The sequence below is a fragment of the Salmo salar genome, chromosome ssa27 (genome assembly GCF_905237065.1).
Source record: "Salmo salar chromosome ssa27, Ssal_v3.1, whole genome shotgun sequence".
Classification (NCBI taxonomy): Eukaryota; Metazoa; Chordata; class Actinopteri; order Salmoniformes; family Salmonidae; genus Salmo; species Salmo salar.
Window position 1 is genome coordinate 6,424,393 of NC_059468.1, and position 17,137 is coordinate 6,441,529.

General features: G+C 42.5%; 1 protein-coding gene across 1 annotated transcript in view; it reads left to right on the forward strand.

The window, feature by feature from the left end:
• Positions 1 to 15,022, forward strand: part of med30 (mediator complex subunit 30) — a 33,186-nt gene extending 18,164 nt beyond the window's left edge. The window contains exon 5 of the mRNA XM_014177610.2: positions 13,971 to 15,022. Coding sequence (XP_014033085.1) covers positions 13,971 to 14,066 — 96 coding nt within the window. The 3' untranslated portion in view covers positions 14,067 to 15,022. The remainder of the gene's footprint in view (positions 1 to 13,970) is intronic.
• Positions 15,023 to 17,137: the final 2,115 nt, after the last annotated feature.

The following is a 17,137-nucleotide window of genomic DNA, read 5'->3' on the forward strand; positions in this document are numbered from 1 at the left end:
CACCACACCGGTGGTCACGAGTCATGACCGCAGTCAAATTCCACGTGACCGCTTAGTCAAGTTATCTAGTCTTTTCCAAGCTTTTTTTTTGGTAACCTTTTATTTAACTAGGCAAGTCAGTTAAGAACACATTTTTATTTACAATGACGGCCTACTCCGGCCAAACCCTAACCCGGACGACGCTGGGCCGATTGTGCACCGCCCTATGGGACTCCCAATCACGGCTGGTTGTGATACAGCCCAGGGTCGAACCAGGGTCTGTAGGGATGCCTCTAGCACTGAGATGCAGTGCCTTAGACCAGTGCACCACTCGGGAGCTGCCAAACACACTAATTAAACACTTAATAAGAGCCCATGAGTTCATGTTGCGCAACATTTCTAAAGGCTATGCAATTGTGTGACAAAACAGTTTTGATGGTCTCAATTAAAAAGATGATTCCATCAGCTTTCTATAGGCTAGACCTACTATATTTATTTATCAACCTTCCTAACAGTAAGCACATTGCTTGTCTTTACAACAGGAGTATAGCCTACCTGGCATGAAAATGAACCAGAGGAAAAGTGTGCTCCATTCGTTTTTTAAATGCATAGATTACAATATTTTTTCCTCCTGCCCGTTTTGAGACGTGGGCATGATAATGGTCCATTCTAAATTTAAACAAATTTCACACATACAGTGCATACAGAAAGTATTCAGATCCCTTCCCTTTTTCCACATTTTGTTATGTTACAGCCTTATTCTAAAATTGATAAAATGTACATTTTAAATTGTTTTCCCTCATCAATCTACACACAGTACTCCATAATGACAAAGCGAAAACAGGTTTTTAAAAATGTTAGCAAATGTATATATTTTTGTAAACAGAAATACCTTATTTACATAAGTATTCAGACCCTTTGCTATGAAACTCAAAATTGAGCTCAGGTGCATCCTGTTTCCATTGATCATCCTTGATGTTTCTACAACTTGATTTGATTCCACCTGTGGTAAATTCAATTGATTGGACATGATTTGGAAAGGCACACACCTGTCTATATAAGGTCCCACAGTTGACAGTGCATGTCAAAGCAAAAACCAAGCCATGAGGTCAAAGCAAAAACCAAGCCATAGGAATTGTCTGTAGAGCTACGAGACAGGATTGTGTCGAGGCACAGATCTGGGGAAGGGTACCAAAAGAAGGGTCTTAGTAAGGGAGGTGACCAAGAACCCGATGGCAGAGCTCCAGAGTTCCTCTGTGGAGATGGGAGAACCTTCCAGAAGGACAACCATCTCTGCAACACTCCACCAATGAGGCACTCCTCAGTAAAAGGCACATGACAGCCTGCTTGGAGTGTGCCAACAAGCACCTAAAGGACTGAGAAACAAGATTCTCTGGTCTGACGAAACCAAGATTGAACTCTTTGGCCTGAATGCCAAGCGTCATGTCTGGAGGAAACCTGGCACCATCCCAACAATGAAGCATGGTGGTGGCAGCGACATGCTGTGTTTTTTTTTTTTTGCAGTGGCAGGGACAGGGAGACTAGTCAGGCTCGAGGGAAAGATAAACGGAGCAAAGTATCAAGAGATCCTCGATGATGGAAAACTGCTCCAGAGCACTCAGGACCTCAGTCTGAGGCGACGGTTCACTTTTCAACAGGACAATGACCCTAAGCACACAGCCAAGACAATGCAGGAGTGGCTTCTGGACAAGTCTCTGAATGTCCTTGAGTGGACCAGCCAGAGCCCGGACTTGAACCCGATCAAACATCTTTGGAGAGACCTGAAAATAGCTGTGCAGCGATGCTCCCTATCCAACCTGACAGAGCTTGAGAGGATCTGCTGAGAAGAATGGGAGAAACTCTCCAAATACAGGTGTACCAAGCTTGTAGCGTCATACACAAGACTCGAGGCTGTAATTGCTGCCAAAGGTGCTTCAACAAAGTACCGAGTAAAGGTTCTGACAATATCTAAACCTGTTTTTTGTCATTATGGGGTATAGTGTGTAGATTGATGAGGATTTCTTTTTTTAAATCCATTTTAGAACAAGGCTGTAATGTAACAAATGTGGAAAAAGTCAAGGGGTCTGAATACTTTCCGAATGCACTGTATATTATTTAGAATATTTAAAGACAAGTTTTAAATAAGAATAGTCTGATGGGTGACTATATTAGCCTATCACTTGTGAATTATATATCATCACTTGTGAATTATATATCATCACTTGTGAATACAGTAAGGCATGAAAGAGAGCATGCCTTTTGTTGTTGACTTTTTTTAAATCACAGTTGCACACCCATAGGCCAACATGTTTTGATAAGGTTTGTATCACTACTAAAGTGGCCAAATAACTTCCTAAAATGAAGCACATTAATCCGCTTTACAAGGGTTGTAGAGCCTAACTGGCATACATAAGCGGCACGTGAGCTTCAAGTTTGGGGAAGATCATTTTCACCATAAAAATGCACTTTTATAATAGAAGCATTACATGCATAATTGCATTTGCAGTCACTTTTGATAATGGTGTTTTCCCACTAATTGCATTTTGGAACATTCGCGCTTATAGCCTACTGCCGTGAGCGCATTGCTTCGCTTATAATGTGAAGAAATAGCCTAATAGTTTATCAACATTGAAAGCTAAACATTCCGATCTGTTAACGTCAGCCTCATTGCTTTTAAAAGTTTTTTTTGATGCTACTGGTTGTATTCATTTGGAATCTATTGCATCCCGCAATTGTCTCAGACTATGTTTGGAATATTTATTTCTCACACAGAAGGACAAGTTGATCAATAGAATAAGTCGACATAGGCTAGTGCTTTTGCTGTTTGTTAGGCCTACTCATCTTGTTGGCTGATGAAAAGTACATTTGTACAGTTCTTCCAATATGTGCCTCTGAATTCAATAAGGATGTAGCCCTTGAGAAGGACCTGAGATGCTGTGAGAAGGAGCCGATCACGTGACGGGCATTGGCTAATAAGAATGAAGATATCTGAGAGAGCCATGAGAGTGAGGAATTATAATTATTATATTCAGCCCAAGAGCACAACGGCCACTGACTGCGAAAGGCATGGATTTTTTTCGGGGGCATTACGGCCACACAAATGCCGCTGGGAAATTTGAGTCATTATCAAGTGCTTGTCAAATTGTGAATCAGAGACTGATGAAGTGTGTGCAGACTGTGCAAATTAACAATGCAGAGCTTATACCTTTAAAATAATATAAGAATTTCTAAGCAAATCTTTTCTGCTAAATGAACTAGTGTAGCCCACAGCCATATGGCATAGCCAGATCAGGGCTATGATCAGGGCTAACATAAAGATAACTCCGAGTATGCTATTCTGTTCTTCTAAAACAGACCACATTTTCCTTATATCATGTTTCTTTAGACCTGTCCTAAAATAAATAATGGATTTATTGTGATGGTGTAGGCTATATTAAATGGATTTATTAGACTTTTTAAAATGTAGATGTTCCAAAGGTCTGCATCAGTGGCTTGTAGGCTATGCGTGGAAGCCAGGAGATGCTAATTGTTTTTATGTTAATTAACGGTCAATTACCGTGAGACCGGCAGTTATTTGCTTGACAATCACCGGCTGACAAAATTTCATGACCGCTTACAGCCCTATTGGTGTGAAGAGTAAATCAGGCCGACGACTGGAATCTGCTGCGCCAACAAAACAAGTGACACTTTGCCACATTCCCCAAACACCAAACCTTGTTCTTGCTCCCCTCGTGTAAAAAGAGCAAAAATAACATCTCCAATCGGTGGAGACTTTAAAGTGGAATTACACCGCCTTTCATCTTCCCAGATATCTGCCTGCCTCATTTTCTCTCCACGGTTGCATATGAGATCTGGGCTGGACCCATATGCTCTAATCCCCTGACAGCTGAGGCAGAGATGAAAGAGCCCGGCTCGTTGGCCCTGAGATAGAGAAGGAGGCATTACCGAGCAAATGCAGTCTAAAGCCCCCTATTCCTCACACTACACCCGAGTTCTCCAAGCTAACCTTCTCTACTGCACCCTTTCTCTCTAAACTACCCCTCCACCATTATCCACCATCCTCACACCCTCACTCTCCTAGCTGCCCCTCCACTACACCCAACACCCTCTCTCTCCAAGTTACCCCTCCAAAACACCTTACTCTTTCTCTTTACAAGCTACCCCACCACCTCCCACCGTCCCAACCACTCTCTCCAAGTTCACCCTCCACTACCTGCTCACCCTTCAAGATACCCTTCCAGTATGGACAACATCTCACTCCTTGCAATCCAAACCCATTGTCCGACACACTGTCCTATTCATTCACACTCTTTGACTGTATGGCACCAGGCTCAGACAAATATTGATGGTCCGTAACGTTAGCACAAAGAAAACTGTGTAGATATATCTTCTTTTGCGATTCCGACTCTGCTGTAAGAAAGTTACTCCAAATTGGCAAATGTATCTCCATTAAGCATATTGTGTCCCCACTGAGTTCTGAAACCTATGAACTCTCTCTGCTCTTCTCCCAATATCATCTGAAGAGATTATAGGGAAAACTATTCAGTTATTGGGTTTATCAAACTCCCATGAGATTGGATGATAATCCTTCTATGATTTGATTTGAAGACATCATCACAAGTCTTCCCTTCCCTCACCTCGTCTGCTTCCTCATGTCTCCACTGTCCCTTTTATCTATACTGAACAAAAATATAAACGCAACATGTAAAGTGTTGGTCCCTAGTTTCATGTGCTGAAATAAAAGATCCCAGAAATGTTCCATATGCACAAAAAGCTTATTTCTCTCAAATGTTGTGCACAAATTTGTTTACATCCGTGTTAGTGAGAATTTCTCCTTTTCCAAGATAATTCATCCACCTGACGGGTGTGGCATATCAAGAAGTTGATTAAACAGCATGATCATTACACAGGTGCACCTTGTACTGGGGACAATAAAAGGCCACTCTAAAATGTGCAGTTTTGTCACACAACACAATGTCATAGATGTCTCAAGTTTTGAGGGAGCGTGCAATTGGCATGCTGACAGCCGGAATGTCCACCAGAGCTGTTGGCAGAGAATTTGTTAATTTCTCTACCATAAGCCGCCTCAAACTTCATTTTAGAGAATTTGGCAGTACGTCCAACTGGCCTCACAATCACAGACCACGTGTAACCACACTAGCCCAGGTCCTCCACATCCAGCTTCTTCACCTGCGGGATCATCTGAGACCAGCTACCTGGACAGCTGATGAAACTGAGTCTTTCTGTCTGTAATAAAGCCCTTTTGTGGGGAAAAACTAATTCTGATCGGCTGAGCCTGGCTCCCAGTGGTACCCACTGTCATGACTTGACTTAAACATTAATCTGAAGAGTATTTATCTATTTACCTAACTATGTTTAATTATTACCCAATTCAATGAATCATGTAATAATTAACTCAGTAGGATCTGGGACACCATGAGAGAGGTTCTTTAAAGAGTTACCATCTCCCGAATTAAACTCTAAAGATCTTGACCTATCACATCCATAAACAGTCAACTTATTAATCAGAACCTCGTATCATATCATCATTCTGAACAGTCGTAACCTCCTTGCATCTGCAAAAACCCCAGCCTTACTTATGATTCAGTACTACACAAATTTGTTTAATTATTTATTTACTAGCTAATTAAATTGGAACACAGGATAAACATACACACTTGCATTTGTTATTGACTGGGGACTTAATATGCTGAAAACTGGTCCCTAGAGGAATGACAACAACATGGCTGCTTATTAAATAAGAGACAGAGAGAGACAGAGACACTTCATATTGGTTCGTTCAGAAATCTTTCGCTGCACGCTTGTAAGGCTCTGATTGTCCGAAATGGTTCCGACAAGTTTTCAACGGTTGTCCTTCTCTGTAGTTGTCCGGTATCTGGTGACTTGTCGTGTAGTCCTGAACAGAACTACACAGGTGACTTTCCTTCCATTCACTCTTGAAGACGCTTCTTTGAAGATAGGCTAGCCAGCCGTTTTGATGGTTTGAGTAGAGTAACAGGATGGTCCTACTTAAATTAGCTTTCAAAGATACTTTACTTAGGACAGCTAATCAGCCATACCAGTGATTGTCCGGGAGGTGAGTTTCTCATCTCTACCTCGTGTTGAGATTCAAAGTTCAAACCACTTTAAACGTGCAGCTGCAGCTTCACTTCTTTCTAGTCTGATACGTTAATTTCTTAACCCATCATTTATTCAGTTTATTGGAAAGGGGCGGTTCCGTCAGGCTGACACGCTGTCTGACCTCACTTGGGGGCGGTGACTACTCACGGTGCAAAGTTATGTAAAACAATTATCTTTTATAGCTTCTCAAATGACATCCCTCACTTAGCAAAAACACTCATCATTTTTCAAATTGCATTCCCAATGCATAGTATGAACACTTCATACATGTAGTGGGTATACTTTCCAAGTTACAGTATTTCCTTTATAACGTTTTTATTGACATAATAAAATCAGAAACAAAATGATATTAGTGTTTTATAGATCGCCTCTGGTTATTCCCCACGGTCAATATTAGAAATATTGTTCCAGTATTCGCTTTTGAACATGTTAAGAGTTTTGGCGGGAAAAGTCTATTTGCAACAAAGATCAGTCCTTTTGGGGAATCTTGGGGAGGGAGACCTGAATCTTCTCCCCTTGATTTATAACAGGATGTGAGTTATTAATCCTCACAAATTCTTTCCTCCCCCTTCTGCGGGTGAGAGGGAGTCTGATTGAAGTTATTCATTGCAAACCTGATCTATTTGGATCCTCGTGGACAGTCATGTGAAATCCATAGATTAGTGTCTAATGAGTTTATTTCAATTGACTGATTTCCTTACATAAACGGTCATTTAGTAAAATTGTTGAAATTGTTGAATGTTGTGTTTATTTTTGTTCAGTATACTTTCTAAACTGCCTGGTCACTGTGCAGAAGCTTTTATTTCAAGGAACTTGTTGTGAACCCACAACTTTGGGGTTACGCCTAGTTTCCTAGCACAATTCTCCAACCAATTGCGCCCTCTGAACCCTACATGGAAGCTAATCCTCTCAAAGACCCCAATTGCAACAGGACAGGTTTCTTTTTGTGCTTCTAATTTAATTCTTGCTTATCAATTCCCATGTCACCACGCCCCCAGCGCAAAGCCAACACTCTACCCTCATCAGCACACTCTAGCTTTAAATCCTAAACGCCGCTTTCAAGATGGGATGAACTTTTCAACTCTGGGATTACACATTTACTGTACTGAAAACTTGTGCCTCCTTGACTGTAAAGCAACTTACATGCGAGAATGGATCCCCTGGTGTTAAAGCTAATGTTTAGTGTTTGCCAAAGAACGCATCCATAGTCCAAGTGCTTAGTTCAGACGAAATAGGCCTACTCACCGCTGTTATGTGGTGCACATGTTATCCAGCACAAAAATGGTTCTACATTGAATATATCAAGCATTAGGAACACCTTCCTAATATTGAGTTGAGTTTACCCTTAGAACAACCTACATTTTTCGGGGGATAGACACAAGGTGTCTAAATCTAACATGTTGACTCCAGTACTTCCCACAGTTGTGTCAAGTTCACTGGATGTCCTTTGGGTTGTGGACCATTCTTGATACACACAGGAAACTGTTGAGCGTGAAAAACTCAGCAGCTCTGCAGTTCTTGACACAAACCGGTGTGCCTGTCACAAAGGCGCTTAAATATTTTGTTATTGCCCATTCACCCTCTGAATGGCACACATACACAATCCATGTCTCAATTGCCTCAAGTTTTAAAGAGAGGGTGTAAAATGGCAGTTTAGCCTCTGTGCCCCTTATATATAATCACTGTGAACAAAATCCCAAAGCAGAGCCCAATCAACGCCGCTACCTGGCAGCAAGTCAAGTGCTGAAGAGGGCTGGGCAGGGAGAAGATGGAATAAAAGCACCAGCAGCACTGCTACTTGTAAAGCAGCAGAATCAATGGGAATTGTTCTGCAACAGTTGGCTGCACTGCAAGCTTTCCAGCTCAGTGCTGAGGACATATTGAAAGGCGGGGTGTATGCAGAGGATGACAACATGTCTATTGTATTTCTGCCAGTGATCGGTGGAAGGCTTTATCTCCCTAACCAAACTTTGGGCCTTTGTTCTCCTGGGAGGCCCATGTCAACTAGTTGGGCAGTTAAACTCTCCCTTAAAAAAAGCCATAAAGTTTATAAAGTCAATTAAGGCTATTAAAGCAATGTCAGACAAATTAAGGTTGCTTCGCCGAGCTCCCCAAAGGCCGCTGTCAACTGCAAAGCCCACTTAGCATCAGAAGGCTCCTCAAGCAGGTCGCAGTGCTGGCTTAGCACCTCAGTTCAGTTTGCACTGTGCTTACTGAGGAGGGAACTTGCCCGGTGCCCAACCCGAACAATAGACTTCTACAAAATAATCCACCAGCCACTATGGTGGCACTAGATAGTCTGCACTCGTCATATAACATAGTATACAGATATGCTGCTACATGATGCATGCCATTGAGAGAGTGCCTTTTCTTGACCAACCCCTCTCTTGACGATGGCATGCCCACCATAACAGAACACCAAATACAGTGCATTCGGGAAGTATTCAGACCCCTTCCCTTTTTCCACATTTTGTTACGTTACAACCTTATTCTAAAATGGATTAAGTACAAACTGTTCCTCATCAATCTACACAAAATACCCCACAATGACAAAGCAAAAACAGTTTTTTGAAATGTTTGCAAATGTATAAAAATAAAACAAATACCTTATGTACGTAAGTATTCAGACCCTTTGCTATGAGACTTGAAATTGAGCTCAGGTGCATCCTGTTTCCATTGATCATCCTTGAGATATTTCTACAACTTGATTGGAGTCCACCTGTGGTAAATTCAATTGATTGGACATGATTTGGAAAGGCACACACCTGTCTATATAAGGTCCAATAGTTGACAGTACATGCCAGAGTATAAACCAAGCCATGAAGTTGAAGGAATTGTCTGTTGAGCTCCGAAACAGGATTGTGTCGAGGCACAGATCTGGGGAAGGGTACCAAAAAATGTCTGCAGCATTGAAGGTCACAGAGGTGACCAAGAACCCGATGGTCACTCTGACAGAGCTCCAGAGTTCCTCTGTGGAGATGGGAGAACCTTTGAGAAGGACAACCATCTCTGCAGCTCTCCATCGATCAGGCCTTTATGGTAGAGTGGCCATACGGAAGCCACTCTTCAGTAAAATGCACATGACAGCCCACCAGGAGTTTGCCAAAAGGCACCTAAAGAACTCAGACCATGAGAAACAAGATTCTCTGGTCTGATGAAACCAAGATTGAACTCTTTTAGCCTGAATGCCAAGCGTCACATCTGGAGGAAACCTGGCACCATCCTATGGTGAAGCATGGTGGTGACAGCATCATGCTGTGGGGATGTTTTTCAGTGGCAGGGACTGGATGACTAGTCGGGATCGAGGGAAAGATGAATGGAGCAAAGTACAGAGAGATCCTTGCTCCAGAGCAGGACCTCAGACTGGGGCGAAGGTTCACCTTGCAACAGGACAATGACCCTAAGCACACAGCCAAGACAACGCAGGAGTGGCTTCGGAACAAGTCTCTGAATGTCCTTGATGGGCCCAGCCAGAGCCCAGACTTGAACCTGATCGAATATCTCTGGAGAGACGTGAAAATAGCTGTGCAGCAACACTCCCCATTCAACCTGACAAAGCTTGAGAGGATCTGCAGAGAAGAATGGGTGAAACTCCCCAAATACAGGTGTGCCAAGCTTGTAATGTCTTACCCAAGAATACTCAAGGCTGTAATTGCTGCCAAAGGTGCTTTAAGAAAGTACTGAGTAAAGGGTCTGATTACTTATGTAAATATATATATAAATTTGAGAGAAAAAAATCTCAAATCTTGTTTTTGCTTTGTCATTATATGTTATTGTGTGTAGATTCATGAGGGGGAAAAGCATTTTATACATTTTTTGAATAAGGCTGTAACATAACAAAATGTGTAAAAAGTCAAGGGGTCTGAATACTTTCCAAATGCACTCAAGATTGTGAGTTTGGGGAAGTGAGAGCATTTGAATGTCTTTTGGACAATGGACAAGGCCCACTCAGTCATGACTCTCCAAATCTTTATCTTCATGATGGACGGACCATTCTCTTCTCACCAAGACAAGTTTCAGAACCGACTCCTCCTCGGCTGCCAATGACAGCGAGGTGGCACCGATAGATTATGGAGAAGAGTGCTATCGCAGCAATACGAGTTCTCTCTCTTCTCCTTTTCTCTCCTCCTCTCTGCCTAATCCCCTCGCCTCACTCACTTACACTTGTAATTCCCAGCCAGATCCACCGGAGTGAAAGCAGCGACAGGGCGGATAAGCCGAACGGAATCCTGAGTGAAGGCACATTTTTTTGCACGACTTGCTATTCTCGACTTTGGCTGGCAACTTTAAATCACGGTGAAGCCGTTCCCCAGTTATCGTCGAAATCCGCTCAATAAGAAAGCAACCGGGCTCCGGATAGGATTGTTGATGAAATGTCAAAAAGGATGAAAAAGAGGAATCTCTCGTCTATTGATATCATAACAAGATTAGTTTTGTTTGGTCTAATTAATCAAAACCCTGAATGTTTCTAATGGGGCAGAATAATCAATTAACGCAGAAATGTCAATTATGTAAGATAATAGACTGTCTGCTGTTTGTACTTTCGGGACTATACCAGACTGTTTGAAAATAATAGGAATTACAGTGTGAGGGTGGCTGAGATGTTCCCTCCAAATGTGATAGGGTTTGCTCTTAGCACGTTGTCACTCAGCCAAGAGAGAAATATTTGAATGAAACGGAATTTTAATAATAAGAGGTTTTGATCTAAAATTCCGTCTCTTGCCCCATTATTGAGGACGGCTCTTTTTTATCTCACTTTGAGATGAGGGTTGAAGAGAATCAGATGAAGGGAGCGGAGAGAGCGAGAGAAGAAAAAGTGTGAGAGAGAAAGAGAAAGAGAGCCCAGCCCCAACGCTTCCACCTCAACGTTCACTCAGTTCACACTCAGGTGTTCTGTATCATAAACCATCACCACTCAGATATCAAAGTTTTCTCACTTCCAATTGTTCTCCTTTAAAGGCGCGACTAATGACAAAGTTATTCTGTTCAAAGTCTCCTCCTGTAAATCTAACCGCCCCTCAGATATGCATAACCACTTTGTCTAATCTTTGCTATTTTAACACACTGATTTGAATTGAGAGGAACCCTTTAAAGTCAGACTAAGAAAGGCGAAGATGACTGATGCTGTCAAGATAAAACTTCTGGGGTATTAATGAGTCATTGGTATCATATTGAATTGCTCGTCTTCTATCACTAAGTGGCCCGAAACTATAGTGCTGTCTTTTAGAAGATTTGGAAGGACAAAGAGAACGTATATAGGAAAGGAGATATGCTGACATGAGGATTGCCGATGCCCTGGAGCACTCCAACATCTGCCTGGGCAAAACTGCCTCTCTGTCACCTGCCCAGGTGTGCCGTGAAAGCACCCGAGAGAGAAAGGCAGGATCTCCTCAGCGGTTGGCTGGCCATATCAAATCAAGCTTTATTTGTACAGCACATTTCAGACATGGAATGCAAGTCAATGTGCTTAAAAAAAAAAAAACATAAGATAAAAAACTAAAGAATGACAAAAACTGAATGACTAAAAAGCAATCTGAGGAAAAGCAAAGCTAAAAAGTTGTTTTAAGATCTCTTTTAAATATGTCCAGAGTTTTGGCCCCCCTCAGGTTCTCAGGCAGGCTATTCCAGAGGCTGGGAGCATAATAACTAAAGACGGCCTCTCCGTGCCTCTTGGTCCTAGGCTTTGGGATAGGTAAAAGGCCAGTGCCAGAGGACCTGAGGGACCTACTGGGTGCATAACTTAAAAGCATGTCTGACATGTATTGGGGTGCACAATCGTGAATTGATTTAAAAACCAATAGAAGAATCTTAAAATAATTTCTAAAACTCACAGGGAGCCATTGCAGAGACCTTAAAACCGGTGTAATGTGTGCTCTCCGTCTGGTCTTGGTCAGTACCTGTGTGGCCATATTCTCTCTCTGTGCTTTGACTCCCAACAATAAGTACCTCGGTCTTGTCTTGATTTAGCTGGAGGAAGTTGTGAGCCATCCAAGTATATAAATCACTAATACAGTTTAATAATTTATCAGTGGAGCTAAAATCCTCTGGTACCTTGTCACGTTCACCTCACACCCTGAAAACACTTTCATCCCCCAACTGTAACCTGCATGCACGTACACACGGATGCACACACGCACTGTATTAAGCTGTGTCTATGCTCAGGTAGCCATTTTTTCCCCCACAAACCTGCTTATTGTCTGCGGGAGGCCTCTACAGCTCAAAACCCAATTCTTTGTTTACTTTCATGATTTGTTGAACAGCCTTCCTGCTATGCCCTACACAATGTCAGACCGTGTCAAAAGGAACGAACGTGGACGAAAACGGTCTTGAGTGGCAGGCGAGGAAATGAGAGAGTGCATCCCCATGATCCCTGGAGAGAAAGAGTGAGTGAGGGAGGGAGTCGGACCCTTCAGCGGCATGCAGGCTAAGCTGTCGGAGGAGCGGAAGGCGACGCTGTTCTCTCAGGTTTGGCCGACCAGTCAGAACTGTCAGAGCCATCACTTTACATCAGCAGTGGGATCGTTCATAGACCTGCAGCTCTGAAATATGAGTGTTAAAAACACATTCCACTGTCTTCTCTTCTGTTTCTCCCAACGGTATTGAAATGTTACGCCACAAGCATTTCGCTACACCCGCAATAACATCTGCTAAATACGTGTATGTGACCAATACGATTGGATTTGAAGGTTGGAGTAGCAGTTAATTCATTCATCTGAGTTTTTTTTTTTTTTAAAGGATTTCAGATTTGTTTGTTGGTATTTATTATCTCAGAAAAAATCCATATATGTACAGTATATAGAGGGATCACTGCACGTTTGTGACATGTCATTGTGTGCAACAGTACTTATGTATGACTCAACAGTATATCAGAGGCTGAACTGAAATTCCAAAGATTGGCTGACAGATCTCTCAACTCATGAATAGAAAGATAAAGAACGTCTTTATTTAAAGAGTCGCTGGTGGGGTTCATGAGGTGCATCCTGTATAGTACAGTACACGCTCCTCCCTCCCGGTGACTCAAAATGAAAGCCTGGTGGCAAAAGAGAGAGAAGAACCCCGTAGACACACAATGGAACTGCTCCAAATGTTCCAATCCTGAATATCTTCAAGGACAATCAGCTAAATAGTTTACATTAAGAGGGGCTGTGTGAAATCGATTGCTGAAGGTGTTATCTGCGCTCGCAAAAATGGCTGGTAATTAGTCACGGCTAAAGGAGCATTAGTGAGAGAGCAAGATGGATTTAATCTTTAATATATTTTCTCTGCACTGCAGATACAGTAGCCTCATGAGTGTCTGTCTCTCTCTCCCTCTCTGCATGCTATATTCTGCTAGCTAGTCAGACCACTATCCTAATGCATACCTAGCTAGACTTTTCCAACACTGGTGCTAGGCCTGGGCCTGGTGGAAGTCCTACAAGGACACTGTTAGCAGGTGTGCTTTTGGAGCAGCTTAAGCTCTGCCATTATTTGTTTGTGCATAAACCTCAGCAATAAGGCACTTGAGTAAACTGCAGCTGTTGACTTTGAGTTTGGACTTGTGTATTCAAAGGTAATCTGCAGGCAAACTGGCTGTGAGTGACCGATTCTGTCCAGATGTGTGTGTGTTTAGAGATTAAACCACTGCAGGGATTGATCATGTCAGCCAATCAGCTCTGCTTGTTCAAAAACAAAAGGAAAATCCTCCCATGAAAAACTACTGTGTGTTCTTTCAGTTGAGGCTCTTGAACCTAATGCCCCTTTCAAAGCTTTTCAAAGGTATCTTATCAACCAACCACCACTGTTTAAATACTTGTATGTCTACGGCTTGTTTGATGGGCTCTGACAATGTGATTTCATGTGCTTTATTACAGAAGCTCAAACAGAAGAACCAACAGCTGAAGCAGATAATGGACCAGCTCAGAAACCTCATCTGGGAGATAAACTCCATGCTGGCTGTTAGGAGTTGAACGGCAAACATGGCAACACAGAGAGAGGGACACACAGGCGCGGGCACGCATACACACACACACCACAGACTGGAAGACATGGTTGTTAACTGGATATCTGACAGGGTCCCTCTGAGGCTGATGCTGACGCTGCACTTTAGAAATGCAGGCTTTTGCAATATACCTCCCTCAGTCCCAGAGAAAGAGGGGGAAGAAAGCAAAGAACGAAGAGAAGTTGTGCGATGGAGAAATGCTGATATACACTCACCGTACAGTTTATTAGGTACACCCATTTAGTAACAGGTCGGACCCTCCTTTGCCTCCAGAACAGCCTGAATTCTTTGGCGTATTCTACAAGTTGTCGGGAAACGTTCCACAGGGATGTTGGTCCATGCTGACGCGATGGCATCATGCAGTTGCTGCTGATTGAATGGCGGTACATTCATTGTACATAATAAACTATCCGACGAGTGTAGTTGTCGCTTACAATATGGTTATTAAGAGGACTTTCAGAGTTATAGTTTATTTAATATCCTAAGATATTTGACAAATACTACATTTACCCATTTAGAGGGGTTTTGAAGTTCGATTTCCTTCAAGATGTGTTTATACATTCCTAAACCATTTTAACTAAAATTATATACAGGATGACATGTTTGTGGTGAAGAAGAGCACAGATCTGTGCAAAAATACCATAAAACAAATCATAAGGCACATTGTTGAAAGAAAGTTTCAAATTAAATCACTGCAAGATTGAGGTTTCCAGTTTTTTTCCCCCCACATAGATCTGTTCTCTTTTGCACCATGAAAATGGTAGTGTATTGAAACGAAAGAGTTTTGTGTTTTGCTTCTGCTTTTCATGTGTGGTTGGCTGCTTGATGTAGAAGTGTCAATCTTCTGGACTTTATGATTATCACAATGTCTGGTTAACTTTAGGAATTCTATGGCACTATAAATCCTGCTGTGATTTAGACCAACACTGTTTCTTTCTGTTCTATTTTTGTATCTGTGGGGCTCACTGCTCACGAGAACAGCCAGATCAAGTAGGGACGTCCGTATATGGTCTTTTTGGATTTACCCAGGCTTTAAACACTTTTTTTTTATTACAGGCAGAAAGAGTGCCGGCCCAGCCAATAAGAGACATAAGCAGTTGATTAGGGCCCCGCGGCCGCTAGGGGCCCCCAACTCTTGGATTGAATCCCTGTCTTATGATACTGATGATTTGACGGGACAGATGGTTTGTTTACATAGCTGATGGTTTCGACGGTTGTGGCTAGATGGAATAGGCGAAGCTCCGCCTCAAGGGCAGAACTAACTTGACTGGTTGGATGAAAGCTCAGTGGGTGGAGTTTTCAGGGGGTAAATCCTGTTGCCATTTCAAATCCCAATTGCGACTTTTGTTTTCCAGCCTTACCTAAAGTTCTTAACTAATGACATTTCTAATCTATTGACTTAAGTTTCTGACTGAACAGCTTTAAATATGTGAAAATACCAGAGCAGTGGATTGGGCAATGGGGTAGGGACCAGAAGGTCATAGGTTTGTATCTTTCCGATCGATGGCCTTTTCTCAAAGGTTTATTGTTGCCTTTCCCTAGCAGGGAATTCTCACCCTCAACACCCAAACCATCTCTCAACTCTTGCTAGCAGGGTTGGAGAATATTCTCTAACGTCTTTGATTGGGATTTCAATTTGATGGGTGAATCTCATTTGTTGCTCTCTGATTCCTATCTCCTTGCCTCCTCAAAATGCACTAGAGGAGAATATACAAGGGCAGGAACCGCAGATATTCAAGGAAATACAATGAGATTCACACTGACCCGTTCCCAACATATTGTTGTTCAAGTTAATATCGCAAACATGCCAAATCAAAAATATAAAACATATAATCAACGAGATTTGATGAGCCAAAGAAATGAATAACCCAGTGTGCTAGTGAATGCTACATCAGGGATGTGGCTTTGATTCCTATAAGAGATGTATAAATGCTTGGGCATAGCCAAAGGTTGACCACACAAATGAACCATGAATAGGCAAGGAGATCACAATTCAAAGGTTCAGGGGGAAAGTTTCAGGCAAAATAAAGGCTTTTAATTATAAACAGTAATGACAAACTCCATGTGGGAGAGCTCTCAGTGCAGGCCAGGTGCTGCCTATTTAAACCAAAATTAGGACAGGTGACCTGTAGAGCAGGGGGTTCTGGGCCTTGTAGTCTTTACCATGATGGCCATCTTAAGGCAGATTCCCTGTGGATCCCAGATAGCATGAACCATCGGTGGAGGGGCTTGTCACATCACGTAAGTGTGTGGTAGTGCAACAACATGAGACAGGGGCTTTAAGCAATTAAAATAGTACTTTAATAAGTGTTATACATGGTTACAGGGAATAGAAACCGGAAAAAAACATTACAAAACTACTCGTCAGGAATGTGGGGTAGGTAGCCCAGGTAGTCGTCTTACAGTCACTCTAAACCCATGTCACATTTTTTACATAGCTGTCTAGACTAACTTGCCTAGCGATCTAAACGTCATGGCCAAATTACCAACCAGGTAAGCAGGGAACGTGCCCAGGAACCTTGACCTCCAGGAGGCCCCCATTGATTTTGATAGTCACGCAGTCATGGCAAAATGTATAGAATTGCAGGAAATTGGCTTGTAAACGGCAAACTTTTCTATCAAACCCATGGCAAAACTTCACATTTTTCTCTCCATCGCCAAGAGGGCGGCACTAAAAAGTTGCCAGCAAGGTTGTTTTGTTTTGCTTATAAGGCTAGGGACGGCCCTGGGCGGAAAGGAGGAGACTAGGGCCGACAACAGAGAAAGGGCATGCCGCGGGCTATCAGGCCTCGGATATTAATATCAATATCAGCTTCAGATACGATTCCGATAAATAATTTAGAAGCTGGTTTGGGTCGTATCCAAGTTGTGTTATGAGGTTATTGTCCACAGGGAGATGGTAGAGGACATAGTATCCATCCCAAATGGCACCCTGTTCCCGATATAGTGCACTACTTTTGACCAGAGCCTATGGGTCTCCGGTCAAAAACAGTGCATTATGTAGGGAATATGGTGCCATTTGGAATGCGCACATTGCGA